The sequence below is a fragment of the Rattus norvegicus genome, chromosome 1 (genome assembly GCF_036323735.1).
Source record: "Rattus norvegicus strain BN/NHsdMcwi chromosome 1, GRCr8, whole genome shotgun sequence".
NCBI lineage: Eukaryota > Metazoa > Chordata > Mammalia > Rodentia > Muridae > Rattus > Rattus norvegicus.
In genome coordinates this window covers 219,733,650-219,748,776 of record NC_086019.1, presented here as the reverse complement: position 1 = coordinate 219,748,776, position 15,127 = coordinate 219,733,650, and the positions used below count along the sequence as shown (strand labels likewise).

Here is a 15,127-nt window from a genome sequence, read left to right as displayed (position 1 = left end):
AGTGAAGCTCACAATTCAAGACTTGTATATCACCCAAACTACATAACATAATATTATTTGGGATAGATGTTGGAACTCTGCATAACAAAATCTCAACATAATTATTTTATTAGTAATATTTAAAAACAGTTGATTTATATCAGATATATTAAACTTTAAAAATAAATGAAAAATGATTCTATAAAAAAGAGGGCAGGCAGAAGTATTTTCTATGATTCAGAGGAAAGAATTTGAAGAGAAATTTATATAATTTTATTTACAAAAAGACAGTAACTAATAATTATGACAATAAAATAATTGAAAGTATAACAATTATCATGCACACAAAGTTGGCTTGAAAACTTACTTCACAAAAAATTGTGAAAAAGGCTGCTTATGAATTCTATAACATTATAATCTTGATTTAAATATTGAATTGACATCATAATCTAGAAAGATACAATCAAAATTAACAATAAAATTATCATATTTTCAATGCATGAGGGAAGCATTCCTCCTTCATAAAGGAACAGTTAAAAGAAATCATAGACAAGAAATGATTACAAATAAACTATTCAAGAAAAATCGAAATCCAGTATTTTAAATAATTAAAAATAATTTGGAATTAATTGATTAAATCAAGTGAAGACATTAATTTTCCAATAACTTAATTAAATGCATTTTACCTCCTTGTTCTTTAAGCTGTATACTACATGTTTCAGCAAAGGAATGACCATTGTTTAAAACACAGATGCAATTTAATCTGTGTCCATGGAGTGACTAGAGCTGGGCTGTAAATACGTGAATATAAGGGAAACAAAGAAGATGGACACAGTAATGAGATAGGATGCACAGGTAAAGGAGTCCTTCCTCTGTGCTTCAGCTAAATGCATCCTCAGGATAGCAATGAAAATAAGCAGGTATGTGTTTAACATAACTAAGAGAGTAAAAACAACATCCATTGTAGCCTAAATAAGGAGTGAAATTTTATTTGTGTGGGTGTCAGAACAAGAAATCTTCCACATCGGGGAATGTCACAGAAAATGTGGTTAATGACATTAGAGTGAGAGAATAGGTGAAATGCAAGAGCAACATGGATAGAGGATTGCAAGATTCCACATGTAGCACCAGGTGACAATTAGAATACAAGTGGTACTTGTCATGCTGGTAGTGTAGTTCAGGGGTTTGCCCACTGCTGAAAGATGCTATAGACCAATGAGGAGAGGATCAAACTTTGAAAAGCAATAAAGGCTAAAAATCAGAACATCTGGGCAGCACACCCATTGAAGGATATGGCCTTTTTCCTGTGAGAAACCTTTCCATCTTCTAGGGCTAATCACTGAGGCATAAACACAGTCCATCAGGGAGAGGTTATAGAGAAAAAAGTACATGGGAGTGTTGAGTCGGAAGTCCAGAAGAATCATTATTATCATCCCAGGATTCCCAAACAGTATGATCAAGTAAATGAGAATGAAGACATAAAACAAATGGATCTGAAGCTCTGGAGGATCTGTAAATCCCAAAAGATTAAATTAAGTAATCTCTGCAATATTCTACTTCAAAGTCATTAGGGAATTATTACAACATATTCCTAAGGCAAATAATGAATTATGCTATTTAAATATCAACTAAACTTTAAGCATGGACTTTTACTCAATTCATTTTTATGGGATATTTTTTATTTAAATTTCAAATGTTATTCCTTTCCTGGTTTCATATGCAAAAGCCCCTATCCCATCCCCTTCCCCTTCTTCTATAGTAGTGTTCCCCCTCCCCAACCACCTCCCTTCCCACATCCCACCTTAAATTCCACTACCTTGACAGGACCAAAGGCTTCTCTTCCCTTTGGTGCCCAACAAGGCCATCCTTTGCTACATATGCAGCTACAGCCATGCGTCTCTCAATGCAATCAAACAGTTTTGCTCCTGGGAGCTCTGGTTGGTTGGTATCTCATGGGGTTGCAAGCCCCTTCAACTCCTCCAATCCTTTCTCAAATTCCTCCAACAGGGACACCATTCTCAGCTCAATGGTTTGCTACTAGATTTCACCTCTGTGTTTTTCATGCTCTGGTTGAGTCTCTCAGGAGACGGCTATATCAGGTTCCTGTCAGCATACACTTCTTGACTTCATCAATATAGTCTAGTTTTGGTGGCTGTATATGTGGACTGGATCCCCAAGTGGGGCAGGCTCTGAGTGGCCAGTCCTTCTGTCACTGCTCCAAAGTTTGTCTCCATATCCGCAACCATGAATATTTTTGTACCCCATTTTAAGGACTGAAGTTACTGCACTTTGGTCACCTCCTTGAGCTTCATGTGGTCTGTGGATTTTATCTTGGTTAGTTCGAGATTTTTGGGCTAATACCCACTTATCAGTGAGTGCATACCATGTGTGCTTTTTTTGATTGAGTTACCTCACTCAGGATGATATTTTCTAGTTCTATCCATTTACCAATGAATTTCATGAAGTCATTGTTTTTGATAGCTGAGTAGTACTCCATTGTGTAGATGACACCACATTTTCAGCATCCATTCCTCTGTTGAAGGGCATCTGGGTTCTTTCAAGCTTCTGGCTATTACAAATAAGGTTGTTATGAACATAGTGGAACATGTGTCTTTGTTGTATGTTGGAGAATTATTTAGGTATATCCCCAGAGTGATACAGCTGGGTCCTAGGTAGTGCATTATGCAGTGAAAAACACTATATATAAGATTACGAAATGCATGCTGAGGAACTGAATTCTACTTGCTCATATGGAAGTGATACAAATGAACATTCAACTTATTTGATACCATGAATAAGCTAATCAATTAATATAATCATGGGCCACAATTCCATTAGTATTAAATAAGCATTTTGTACCACGTTAAATTCTATAATATTCAGTTACTATTTGTAATAATTACATATATGTTTCTATAGAACATATATTTTACAGAATATATTGGAATTTTAGTCAGGAACAATCACCGTGAGGAATATATGGATTTTATTTATCAGCATAAGATCTTGTCATATGAATTAAGTAATATCCACAGATGCTAACTTCAAGCCATTGACTTGAGTTCATATAGTTTGTTGGAAGGTGGTAACAGAACTGATAATGGAGTGAAAAGGAATTAAGGAATTAGAAGAATGAACATTCAGACTATCACTAAGGAATGGATTGTTATGGAAACACCTATGGCTTAGTCTTATTAGGAATCTCATAGCTAGTAGAAGGCTATAAAAGAAATGACTCCATGGAATGAACTAATAGTGACTAATGTGATGTTTGTAGTGATTGTTCTTCTTGAATTGCATTTTAAATAAATAGCAAATAAATTGTAAGTTTTCATTATTGAAATTCTCAGTAGCTCATATTTAGTTACTGGAATTCAAAAATTGAAATGGAAAGGAGAAAAAAAGATACAATAGAAAAACTTCCATCTGAGAAACTTCTCTTTTCAATGGACAGGTGTATTCAATACAGATATGCATATCTGATCCAATTGCTGAATATAAGAGACCAATTGTTCATGCTGAAATGAAACATCTATATTAATCCTACCACCATTACCTAGACTCAGGGAACATTGCTGAAGAGAACATGTAAAAATATAAGAGCCAGAGGATGGTAAGGAAAGCTATGAAGTGATAACTTCTAGACATGACGTGGGTAATATAATCATCAACTCAGAAGCTTTTAGATGACTTTGTAGGAATCAAACACAACTAAGTAAACAGAGCACCCCACAAAAGTTTGTTATATGATTCTCCCTCTAACTTCTTATTCAGTAGATATTGGAAATTGGTATTTGCTGGAGAAGAGAGAAACTATTTTTTGATGATGTGACAACTATGTATTTTTTCATTTTCGAGTTCATAGCTCTAAAACCATGCTCATCTGATGCTGCTGACACATATATAAATGAGGTCTGCTTAGTCTGATCACACACTTAATCTTTGATAGGCCCCAGAAAAGGGGAAGGAGGCTTGAGGGGGCAACTGCTCAGAGGCAAGGGCAATGAAGAATGGCATGAGTAACTGTGGGAGGGAGGACCAAGGTAGGGAAATCATTGGAGTGTAAATAAAATAATTTTTAAAAAAAGGATACTCAAAGGAAAGATGAAAAAATAGACATATATGTATCATAGGAACCCTGAAAGATATCTTTAGATGTCAAAGCATGGGCATAACTGTAAATCCCTTCTAAGAAGCTGGGCAACATAAGGACACAGATCAAAAAGTACCGTTGCTCTTGACTGGCAAATTCAAGGCACAGATTAATTCTCTATTCTTTTTATAATGGTAAAATACATTTTTACATTTATTCCCATGAGGTAGAACAAACTGTGCTTAATGCTTCAGAGAAACCATCCTATGCTAGGCAAATGCCACAAACTAAATACTTCTATTGCTCCCTCTCTTTATTTTACTATTGTTTTTGACTATTGTGTTAATAGAGTTGGAATTGACTTTATAGTGATGATTTAGTGAAAAAATGGCATGTATTATGACTATAAGACAACTATTGATATTATCTGGACATTTGTCTTTCCTGTGTGAATTTCTCAGAGAATCCATTTTTGTACTAATAATCTAATTCATGACTGACAAGTTCATATGGGAGGGTATTTCAAAAATATTCTCTTTATAGCTATTAGTACTCTACTTAAATTTCATAGAAAGATATCAGTTCACAGCACCTCTAGCTACATTCTGTCCATCAGGCAGTGGGGTATGTTGGATGTGCTGTATTCCTCTGCTACATTGTCACCAGTAGAGATTCTTTCATGACCAGCAAAGAGTTGGGTGTGAAGTGGTCTTATAGGGTTGATTCAATCTCATTCTTTTCCCCTAATTTTGTCAGAGTTCAACTTACAGGATATGCTGAGAGAAAAATTCTGGTTTTAATTCATGAAAAATAAAAAGCTTAAATTCAGTACTTTACAGGATGTCGAGATAGTGTTCACTAACCTCATAGTTATCCCTTTTTAAGCACATAACATAACCAGCCCCAGAGTCCTGTGATCACTCAGAATGAATACACTTTCTTCTCTAATCATTCACTCAGTCTGTTACACTTCCTTTCCCTCATCCATTGTCATTCTTTTTTATGATTATTTGCAAATTAAGTAATTAATTTGTTTCTTAATTTGATCTCTTCATAAATTTTGATTTAATGATTCCTACCAACAACAAGCTTGGTAGATGACAATAAAGTTGTACTCTTGAATTGAATGTTAAATTAAATTTTATTTCTGGTAAGATATACTTTATTTCACTGTACATTAATCAAATTACCAAAGAAGAAAGAGAAAATACGTTGTAATAAAATAACAGTTGAATGAAATCATTAAAAATGAATAATTATAAATAATCAATTCTTCAAATACAGATGTCTGAAATTTTACATCCCTGAAAAATACTTGAAAATTAATCAAATGAACAAAGTGAAGATAGTAATTTTCCAACAATCTTCTTAAATGCATTTTTGACCTCGTTGTTCCTCAGGCTGTAGACCACAGGGTTCAGCATAGGGATGACCATGGTATAAAACACTGAAGCAATTTTGTCTGTGTCCATGGAGTGACTAGATCTGGGCTGTAAGTACATGAATATAAGGGAACCAAAGAAGATGGACACAGTGATGAGATGGGATGCACATGTAGAGAAGGCCTTTCTCTGTGCTTCAGCTGAACGCATCCTCAGGATAGCAATGAAAATAAGCAGGTAAGTATTTAAAATAACCAAGAGAGTGAAAACAAGATCTAATGTAGCCAAGATAAGGAGTATAATCTCATTTGTGTGAGTTTCAGAACAAGAAATAGTCAGCAGTGGGAGAATGTCACAGAAAAAGTGATTAATCATATTGGAATGACAGAAGGAAAGACGAAATGCAAGAGCAACATGGATAGAGGATTGCAAGATTCCACACATGTAGCAGCAGGTGACACTTAGGATACAAGTGGTACTTGTCATGATGGTAGTGTAGTGTAGGGGTTTACACACTGCTGCATGTCGGTCATAAGCCATTGAGGCAAGGATCAAACTTTCACTAGCCCCAAAGGCTACAAAGAAGAACATTTGGGCAGCACATGCATTGAAGGATATGATCTTATTTCCTGTAAGAAACCCTTCCATCACCTTGGGAGTGATTGCTGAAGCATAAACACAGTCCACCAGGGAGAGATTACAGAGGAAAAAGTACATGGGAGTGTGAAGTCGGGAGTCCAGCAGAATCATCATGATCATCCCAAGATTCCCAAATAGTGCAATGAAATAAATGAGAGTAAAAATAATAAACAAAGGGATCTGAAGTGCTGGTGCATCTGTTAACCCCGCAAGAATAAAATCAGTAACCTCTGATGTATTCTCCATCAAAATCATTTGGGAACAAATATGACAAAGTTCTAGGACAAAGAAAGAAATACGTCATTTGAATATAAAGGGAAATTTAAAATATGACCAAGGACTTTTATTTTTCAGTTTTATTTTTTCTAGTGAAGGACACTGTATAGAAGATGACAAAATGCATGCTGGAGAAATGCTGCGGACAGTTTGCTTATATGGAAATGATACAGATGGACACTGAGCTTATGTGATAGCAGAGGAGGCAAAGATAACTGTGGGGCTTAATTCTATTTCATTAAGTAGGGTATTGTACATGACATTAAAACATATGATATTCATTATTATTATTTGTAATATGTTCATGCATGCTTTATAATATAAACATTGAAAGTTTAATCACCAACAAAATGTTTGAGGAATGTGTGCCTTTTGTATACTAGCATGAGACTGTAAAATGTATTTTATCTACATATAATCTCCAGTGTCTTAAAGATAATTCAGTGATCTGGAACTCTGATCATGGCACAGTTTCTCTCTAAATCAGGAGAGATATTAGCTGTCCATTTTAAATATTACTACTGAGAGGAAACTGGATGATATCTTTATATATTTTAGCAGATTTTTTGTAAGGGAGCAACTTTTCCAAATTTATGAGAAAATCTATACCTGCTTTCTCTCCATGTCAATCATTCACCTAGACTAAAATAGTCCTTCACCTCCCATAAACTTATCCTTATGATTTGGGTTTGGGAGACCAGAGAGGAAACTAGAAAATTATTCTGATTCTTCCATAGTGATTGGTCCCTTTAAGCAAGACACATTGCATTGCAAATCTGATTCACTCACCTGCACAGTGGCTAATATGGTAGATTATTACTACTGGTTACAGTGTGAAAAGCCTCAAGAACACTGCATCCATGAACACTGATGACTCTGTAATGATGACACATATTCTAAAATCTAAATATCATTCCTATTCAAGGAGGGATAAAATGAGTAAAGAGAACCAAGTAGATTGTGACTTTCTGTTCTACCTTACAGGTTCTTCCTGTAGGTTCCTTTGAGTACAGTCACCATCTTAAAAATTTGTAAAGGTAATGTGCTGATACTGAGCATCAAAATATGAATGATGTAAAATAGTGTGATGATGGGAAAGAACAATAAACAAAATGGAGAAGATTACTCAGTGTATTTGTAGAATGACTATTCAAAATTTATTGCCATTATTTTCTATTTGGTTCTTTCTTGGAAAACAAAAAGAAAATGTCTCGATTTATAATTCTTCCTATTACTATATATTCTAGTACTTACCATTGTTCTAGAAAAAGACAAGTGCACAAAAGAATTGGAGTGTGAAAATGGCATCCACAGCCTGTTGGTCTGCCATCCACATCTAGGAAAGCATTGTGAGGAAAGCTCTCCTTTTCCTCCTTCACAAGTTCTGCTGTACAAAAGAATCTGGAATGCATGTTCTTTTGTCAGTATCAAGGCAGATGATGCAAGCTCCTCAAATGCCTCAAGGGAATCAGGGTGAATAGTAAATATATCTGGAGGCTTGTGATTATTTGGCTGGCCATTCATTCTGACTTTAATGAAGTCATCAAAAGGTTGAGAATTTTGGTAGAGAGTCTTTATGAGGACATGAAGGAACAGATTTTTGGAGGAAAATTGGTCTAATTATTTTGCCATCTGGATCATAGTAAATTAAAAAGGAAAAATAAAAAATTTCCTGAACAAAACACCAATGGCTTGTGCTCTAAGATCAAGAATCGACAAATGGGATCTCATAAAACTGCAAAGCTTCTGTAAGGCAAAGGACACTGTGGTTAGGACAAAACGGCAACCAAGAGATTGGGAAAAGATCTTTACCAATCCTACAACAGATAGAGGCCTTATATCCAAAATATACAAAGAACTCAAGAAGTTAGACCGCAGGGAAACAAATAACCCTATTAAAAAATGGGGTTCACCCACACCCGCGGATCCCGGCCCGCAGCAGCTCTCTGCTCCCAGACCCGGTGAGAGAGAGACCCAACCGCCTGGTCAGGTGGGCACTCCTGAGGCTGCAGAGCGGAAGAGACCACCAACACTGCTCACCCCTGCCCACATCCCTGGCCCAAGAGGAAACTGTATAAGGCCTCTGGGCTCCCGTGGGGGAGGGCCCAGGAGCGGCAGGACCCCTGCCAGAGACACCGCCGGACCCTGAAGGAAACAGACCGGATAAACAGTTCTCTGCACCCAAATCCCGTGGGAGGGAGAGCTAAACCTTCAGAGAGGCAGACAAGCCAGGGAAACCAGAAGAGACTGCTCCCTGCACACACATCTCGGACGCCAGAGGAAAAAGCCAAAGACCATCTGGAACCCTGGTGCACTGAAGCTCCCGGAAGGGGCGGCACAGGTCTTCCTGGTTGCTGCCTCTGCAGAGAGCCCCTGGGCAGCACCCCACGAGCGAACTTGAGCCTCGGGACCACAGGTAAGACCAAATTTTCTGCTGCAAGAAAGCTGCCTGGTGAGCTTGGGACACACGGAAGCAGAATTTCTCTAGAACCGGGCACGTTCTGTGTTTACCGGAAGTCCCACACCCGCGGATCCCGGCCCGCAGCAGCTCTCTGCTCCCAGACCCGGTGAGAGAGAGACCCAACCGCCTGGTCAGGTGGGCACTCCTGAGGCTGCAGAGCGGAAGAGACCACCAACACTGCTCACCCCTGCCCACATCCCTGGCCCAAGAGGAAACTGTATAAGGCCTCTGGGCTCCCGTGGGGGAGGGCCCAGGAGCGGCAGGACCCCTGCCAGAGACACCGCCGGACCCTGAAGGAAACAGACCGGATAAACAGTTTTCTGCACCCAAATCCCGTGGGAGGGAGAGCTAAACCTTCAGAGAGGCAGACAAGCCTGGGAAACCAGAAGAGACTGCTCCCTGCACACACATCTCGGACGCCAGAGGAAAAAGCCAAAGACCATCTGGAACCCTGGTGCACTGAAGCTCCCGGAAGGGGCGGCACAGGTCTTCCTGGTTGCTGCCGCTGCAGAGAGCCCCTGGACAGCACCCCACGAGCAAACCTGAGCCTCGGGACCACAGGTAAGACCAAATTTTCTGCTGCAAGAAAGCTGCCTGGTGAACTCAAGACACAGGCCCACAGGAACAGCTGAAGACCTGTAGAGAGGAAAAACTACACGCCCGAAAGCAGAACACTCTGTCCCCATAACTGACTGAAAGAGAGGAAAACAGGTCTACAGCACTCCTGACACACAGGCTTATAGGACAGTCTAGCCACTGTCAGAAATAGCAGAACAAAGTAACACTAGAGATAATCTGATGGCGAGAGGCAAGCGCAGGAACCCAAGCAACAGAAACCAAGACTACATGCCATCATCGGAGCCCAATTCTCCCACCAAAACAAACATGGAATATCCAAACACACCAGAAAAGCAAGATCTAGTTTCAAAATCATATTTGATCATGATGCTGGAGGACTTCAGGAAAGACCTGAACACACTTAGGGAAGCACAGGAAAACATTAATAAACAAGTAAAAGCCTACAGAGAGGAATCGCAAAAATCCCTGAAAGAATTCCAGGAAAACACAATCAAACAGTTGAAGGAATTAAAAATGGAAATAGAAGCAATCAAGAAAGAACACATGGAAACAACCCTGGATATAGAAAACCAAAAGAAGAGACAAGGAGCTGTAGATACAAGCTTCACCAACAGAATACAAGAGATGGAAGAGAGAATCTCAGGAGCAGAAGATTCCATAGAAATCGTTGACTCAACTGTCAAAGATAATGTAAAGCGGAAAAAGCTACTGGTCCAAAACATACAGGAAATCCAGAACTCAATGAGAAGATCAAACCTAAGGATAATAGGTATAGAAGAGAGTGAAGACTCCCAGCTCAAAGGACCAGTAAATATCTTCAACAAAATCATAGAAGAAAACTTCCCTAACCTAAAAAAAGAGATACCCATAGACATACAGGAAGCCTACAGAACTCCAAATAGATTGGACCAGAAAAGAAACACCTCCCGTCACATAATTGTCAAAACACCAAACGCACAAAATAAAGAAAGAATATTAAAAGCAGTAAGGGAAAAAGGTCAAGTAACATATAAAGGGAGACCTATCAGAATCACACCAGACTTCTCGCCAGAAACTATGAAGGCCAGAAGATCCTGGACTGATGTTATACAGACCCTAAGAGAACACAAATGCCAGCCCAGATTACTGTATCCAGCAAAACTCTCAATTAACATTGATGGAGAAACCAAGATATTCCATGACAAAACCAAATTTACACAATATCTTTCTACAAATCCAGCACTACAAAGGATAATAAATGCTAAAGCCCAACATAAGGAGGCAAGCTATACCCTAGAAGAAGCAAGAAACTAATCGTCTTGGCAACAAAACAAAGAGAATGAAAGCACACAAACATAACCTCACATCAAATATGAATATAACGGGAAGCAATAATCACTATTCCTTAATATCTCTCAATATCAATGGCCTCAACTCCCCAATAAAAAGACATAGATTAACAACCTGGATACGCAACGAGGACCCTGCATTCTGCTGCCTACAGGAAACACACCTCAGAGACAAAGACAGACACTACCTCAGAGTGAAAGGCTGGAAAACAACTTTCCAAGCAAATGGTCAGAAGAAGCAAGCTGGAGTAGCCATTCTAATATCAAATAAAATCAATTTCCAACTAAAAGTCATCAAAAAAGATAAGGAAGGACACTTCATATTCATCAAAGGAAAAATCAACCAAGATGAACTCTCAATCCTAAATATCTATGCCCCAAATACAAGGGCACCTACATACGTAAAAGAAACCTTACTAAAGCTCAAAACACACATTGCACCTCACACAATAATAGTGGGAGATTTCAACACCCCACTCTCATCAATGGACAGATCATGGAAACAGAAATTAAACAGTGATGTAGACAGACTAAGAGAAGTCATGAGCCAAATGGACTTAACGGATATTTATAGAACATTCTATCCTAAAGCAAAAGGATATACCTTCTTCTCAGCTCCTCATGGTACTTTCTCCAAAATTGACCATATAATTGGTCAAAAAACGGGCCTCAACAGGTACAGAAAGATAGAAATAATCCCATGCGTGCTATCGGACCACCACGGCCTAAAACTGGTCTTCAATAACAATAAGGGAAGAATGCCCACATATACGTGGAAATTGAACAATGCTCTACTCAATGATAACCTGGTCAAGGAAGAAATAAAGCTTTGAAATTTTATGAAGTTCCATTTGTTGATTCTTGATCTTAGAGCATAAGCCATTGGTGTTCTGTTCAGCAAATTTTCCCAGTATTCATGTGTTCATGGCTCTTCCCCAGTATGTTCTCGATTAGTTTCAGTGTATGTGGTTTTAGGTGGAGGTCCTTGATCCAACTGGACTTGAACTTTGTATAAGTTGAGAAGAATGGATCAATTTGCATACTTATGCATGCTGACCATCAGTTGTACCAGCACAATTTGTTGAAAAATGCAGTCTTTTTTCCACTAGATTGTTTAGATCCTTAGTCAACAATCAACTGGCCACAGGTGTGTACGTTCATTTCTCGGTCTTCAATTCTATTCCATTGATCTACCTTCCTGTTTCTGTACCAATACCATACAGGTTTTTTATCACTGCTACTATATAATAAAGCAGATTAGGGATAGTGATTCCCCCAGAAGTTCTTTTATTATTGAGAATAGTTTTTGCTATCCTCTGTTTTTGTTATTCCCAATGAATTTTCAAATTGTGCTTTATAACTCTATGAAGAATTGAATTGGGATTTTGATGGAGATTTCACTAAATCTGTAGATTACTTTTGGCAAGATGGCCATTTTACAGTATTAGTCCATCCAATCTTTGAGCATGGGAGATCTTTATATCTTCTAAGACCTTCTTCAATTGCTTTCTTCAGAACTTGAAATTCTTGTCATACAGATTTTAACTTGCTTGGTCAGAGTCACACCAAAGTATTTTATATTACTTATGGCTATCGCGAAGGGTGTTGATTCTCTAATTTCTTTCTCAACCTGACTAACCTTTGAGTAGTGGAAGCCTACTGATTTGTTTGAGTTAATGATATATTCAGCCACTTTTCCTGAAGTTTCTTATCTGGTTTAAAAGTTCTCTTGTGGAATATCTGGGATCACTTAATTATCCTATCATATCATCTTCATATAGTCATATTTTGACTTCTTACTTTCCAATTTGTATCCTAAGACTCTCGTTTATTGTTCAATTGCACAAGCTTGGATTTTGAGAGAGTGGGTCACCTTGACTAGTTCCTGACATTAGTGAGATAGCTTCAAGTTTCTCTCTATATAGTTTGATGTTGCCTGCTGGTTTGCTGTATATTGCTTTTACTATGTTTATGTATGAACCCTGAACTCCTGATCTTTCCAAGTCTTTTGACATGAAGGTTTGTTGAATTTTGTCAAGTACTTTCTCAGCATCAAATGAAATGATATTTTTTTTCTTTTAGCTTGTTTATATAGTGGATTATGTTGGTAGATTTCCACATATTGAACCATCACTGCTTCCCTTGGATGAAGCCTACTTGATCCTGATGGATGATTGCTTTAATGCATTCTGGGATTCTGTTTGTGAGAATTTTATTGAGTATTTTTGCTTCAATAATCTGAAGGGGAAATTTGTCTGAGGCTTTCTTTCTTTGTTGGGTCTTTGTGTGGTTTAGGCATAAGTGTAATTGTGGCTTCATAGAACAAATTGTGTAGTGTTCTTTCTGTTTCTATTTTTTGGAATAGTTTGTAGAGTTTTGGGATTTTAAATTTTCAAATTAAAAATTATTAGTTTAATAAGCATAAATATATTTATCTTAATTTACAAGTATATAAGTCATAGAATTTTAATTGCTTTTGTTCTGAGTAATCAGAGTGAGAATAATTCACTGCCTTTAGAAGGAGACTGTTCCCTGAGAGAGTTCCACATTTCCACAAATTTCACCTAGCTCCACAAAGTAGCCAATGACATATTTTTATAGTCTCATGTGATCAGAGACAATTCTCTGATCAGATTGACATTGTTATCCACTTTTCCAGATAAATTCTAATACATTTAGGACAAACAATGATCATTCCCAGATTTTTGTATCTATGTGTGTGATCAGTCTGAAATTTAAGCAGGCACAACATATCCAATTCTCTGAAATAATAGTAAAGTTAGTTGTACTATTTTTCTCAGAGATAAAGAAATTTATCTCAGAGGTAAATAATTTTAAAATGCAAAAAATAATCATGATATGTATATGACCTGAATCCTTTCTTCCTAGATTTCTGATACTGATTTTGCCTCCATGTCACAATAACTCAGCCAACTTAGAATTTTCACAAAAAGCACAGAAGAAATTATCTTTCTATATTTTAAATGTATCTTTTTATTAATTTATTTTCACATATATTGCACAACTAACACTATTTACTCTCCCTTCTCTCCTGTAAGTCTGTTCCCCTCAGGTCCACTCTCCCTATCCATCCTCTTATTTTTCTTTAAGAAAAAGGCATGGGGTTGGGGATTTAGCTCAGTGGTAGAGCACTTGCCTAGCAAATGCAAGGCCTTGGGTTTGGTCCCCAGCTCTGGAAAAAAAAAGAAAAAAGAAAAAAGAAAAAAGAAAAAAGAAAAAGGCAGGCTTCCCAGGGATATCAACCAAAAGTTGCATATCAAGTTTCAATAAGACTAGGCACCTCTCTTTCTATTAAGGCTGTATATGACAACCCAGTAGAACAATGGTCCCAGAATCCTATGTAAAAGTATTAAAACCAACATTTGTTCACTCTATAAGGAATCCCATAAAGACTTCAAGCTACACAACTATAACATATATGTAGAGGACCTAGATTAGACCCATGCAGGCTTCCTTATTGTGGTTTCTGTCTCAGTGAGTTCACTAAGGGTCCAATTTTCTGATTTCTGTGAGATTTCTTGTGTACCCTTGCCAATACTGGTACTGACAACCCTTTCTTATTCTTTTCTTAGATTCACTGAGTTCCACAGAATTTGTGGCTGTGGGTCTCTGCATCTATTTCAATCAATTGCTCAGTAGAGCCCCTATGATTGTGATTATACCAAGCTCCTCTCTATGAGTATTATTAGGAATCATTTTTTAGGAGCAGGTACAGGGGGTATGTTTGGCTCAATCCTAGGTCCAGTGAGATTTTTCTTTTTCTTATTTCAGGCTTCAATGTTATATTTGCACTATTCCTTATTTAGATCTCCCTTTGTAATTTATCACCATTTTGAAAACATGTTCTGGTGACGGACATTGGAGAGCACAATCTACCTCTACTTCTCATCTCACTGCTGCCATTCTCTTCATTGGGAGAGTCATCATCATGTATGTGTAACCTATCTCCGTTCACAATATGGAAGCAGATAATATTGTATCTTTTGTCTACAATGTAGTTATCCTCTTAATGCATTCTGTGGTCTCTATCTAGTCTGAGGGACATGAAGGTCAAAAGCACATGTGTAAAGGTTATTCAGAAGGCAAATTTTCTTAAGAATTATTCATCAGCTGACATAAAATGCACTAAAATGATATTTACTTATTTTTATAATTATTCTATGTAATGATGCAATGTTAAACATTATTTGTATGTAAAATAAATTCAGTTTCATATTATCAATTTCTTTAGCTGAAAAGTATGCATGTAGATCGAAAATAATACAGTGTTTAAAAATATCTAATTTGTTAAATTATATACAGGTACAAATAGCATTTCTACTTTATAATAAGAAGTTCAGTATTTGTTATTTGTCTTAGTACAGCATGT

At 37.4% G+C, this 15,127-nt stretch overlaps 1 protein-coding gene and 2 pseudogenes across 1 annotated transcript; 1 reads left to right on the top strand and 2 right to left on the bottom strand.

Moving 5' to 3' along the window:
• Or5b128-ps1 (olfactory receptor family 5 subfamily B member 128, pseudogene 1) lies at nt 651-1,532 on the bottom strand (annotated as a pseudogene).
• Nucleotides 5,395-6,348, bottom strand: Or5b116b (olfactory receptor family 5 subfamily B member 116B). The gene has a single exon (NM_001001045.1). It carries the CDS (start codon nt 6,346-6,348, stop codon nt 5,395-5,397), a length of 954 nt encoding a protein of 317 aa, NP_001001045.1.
• On the top strand, nt 14,507-14,791 carry Or5aa4-ps1 (olfactory receptor family 5 subfamily AA member 4, pseudogene 1; annotated as a pseudogene).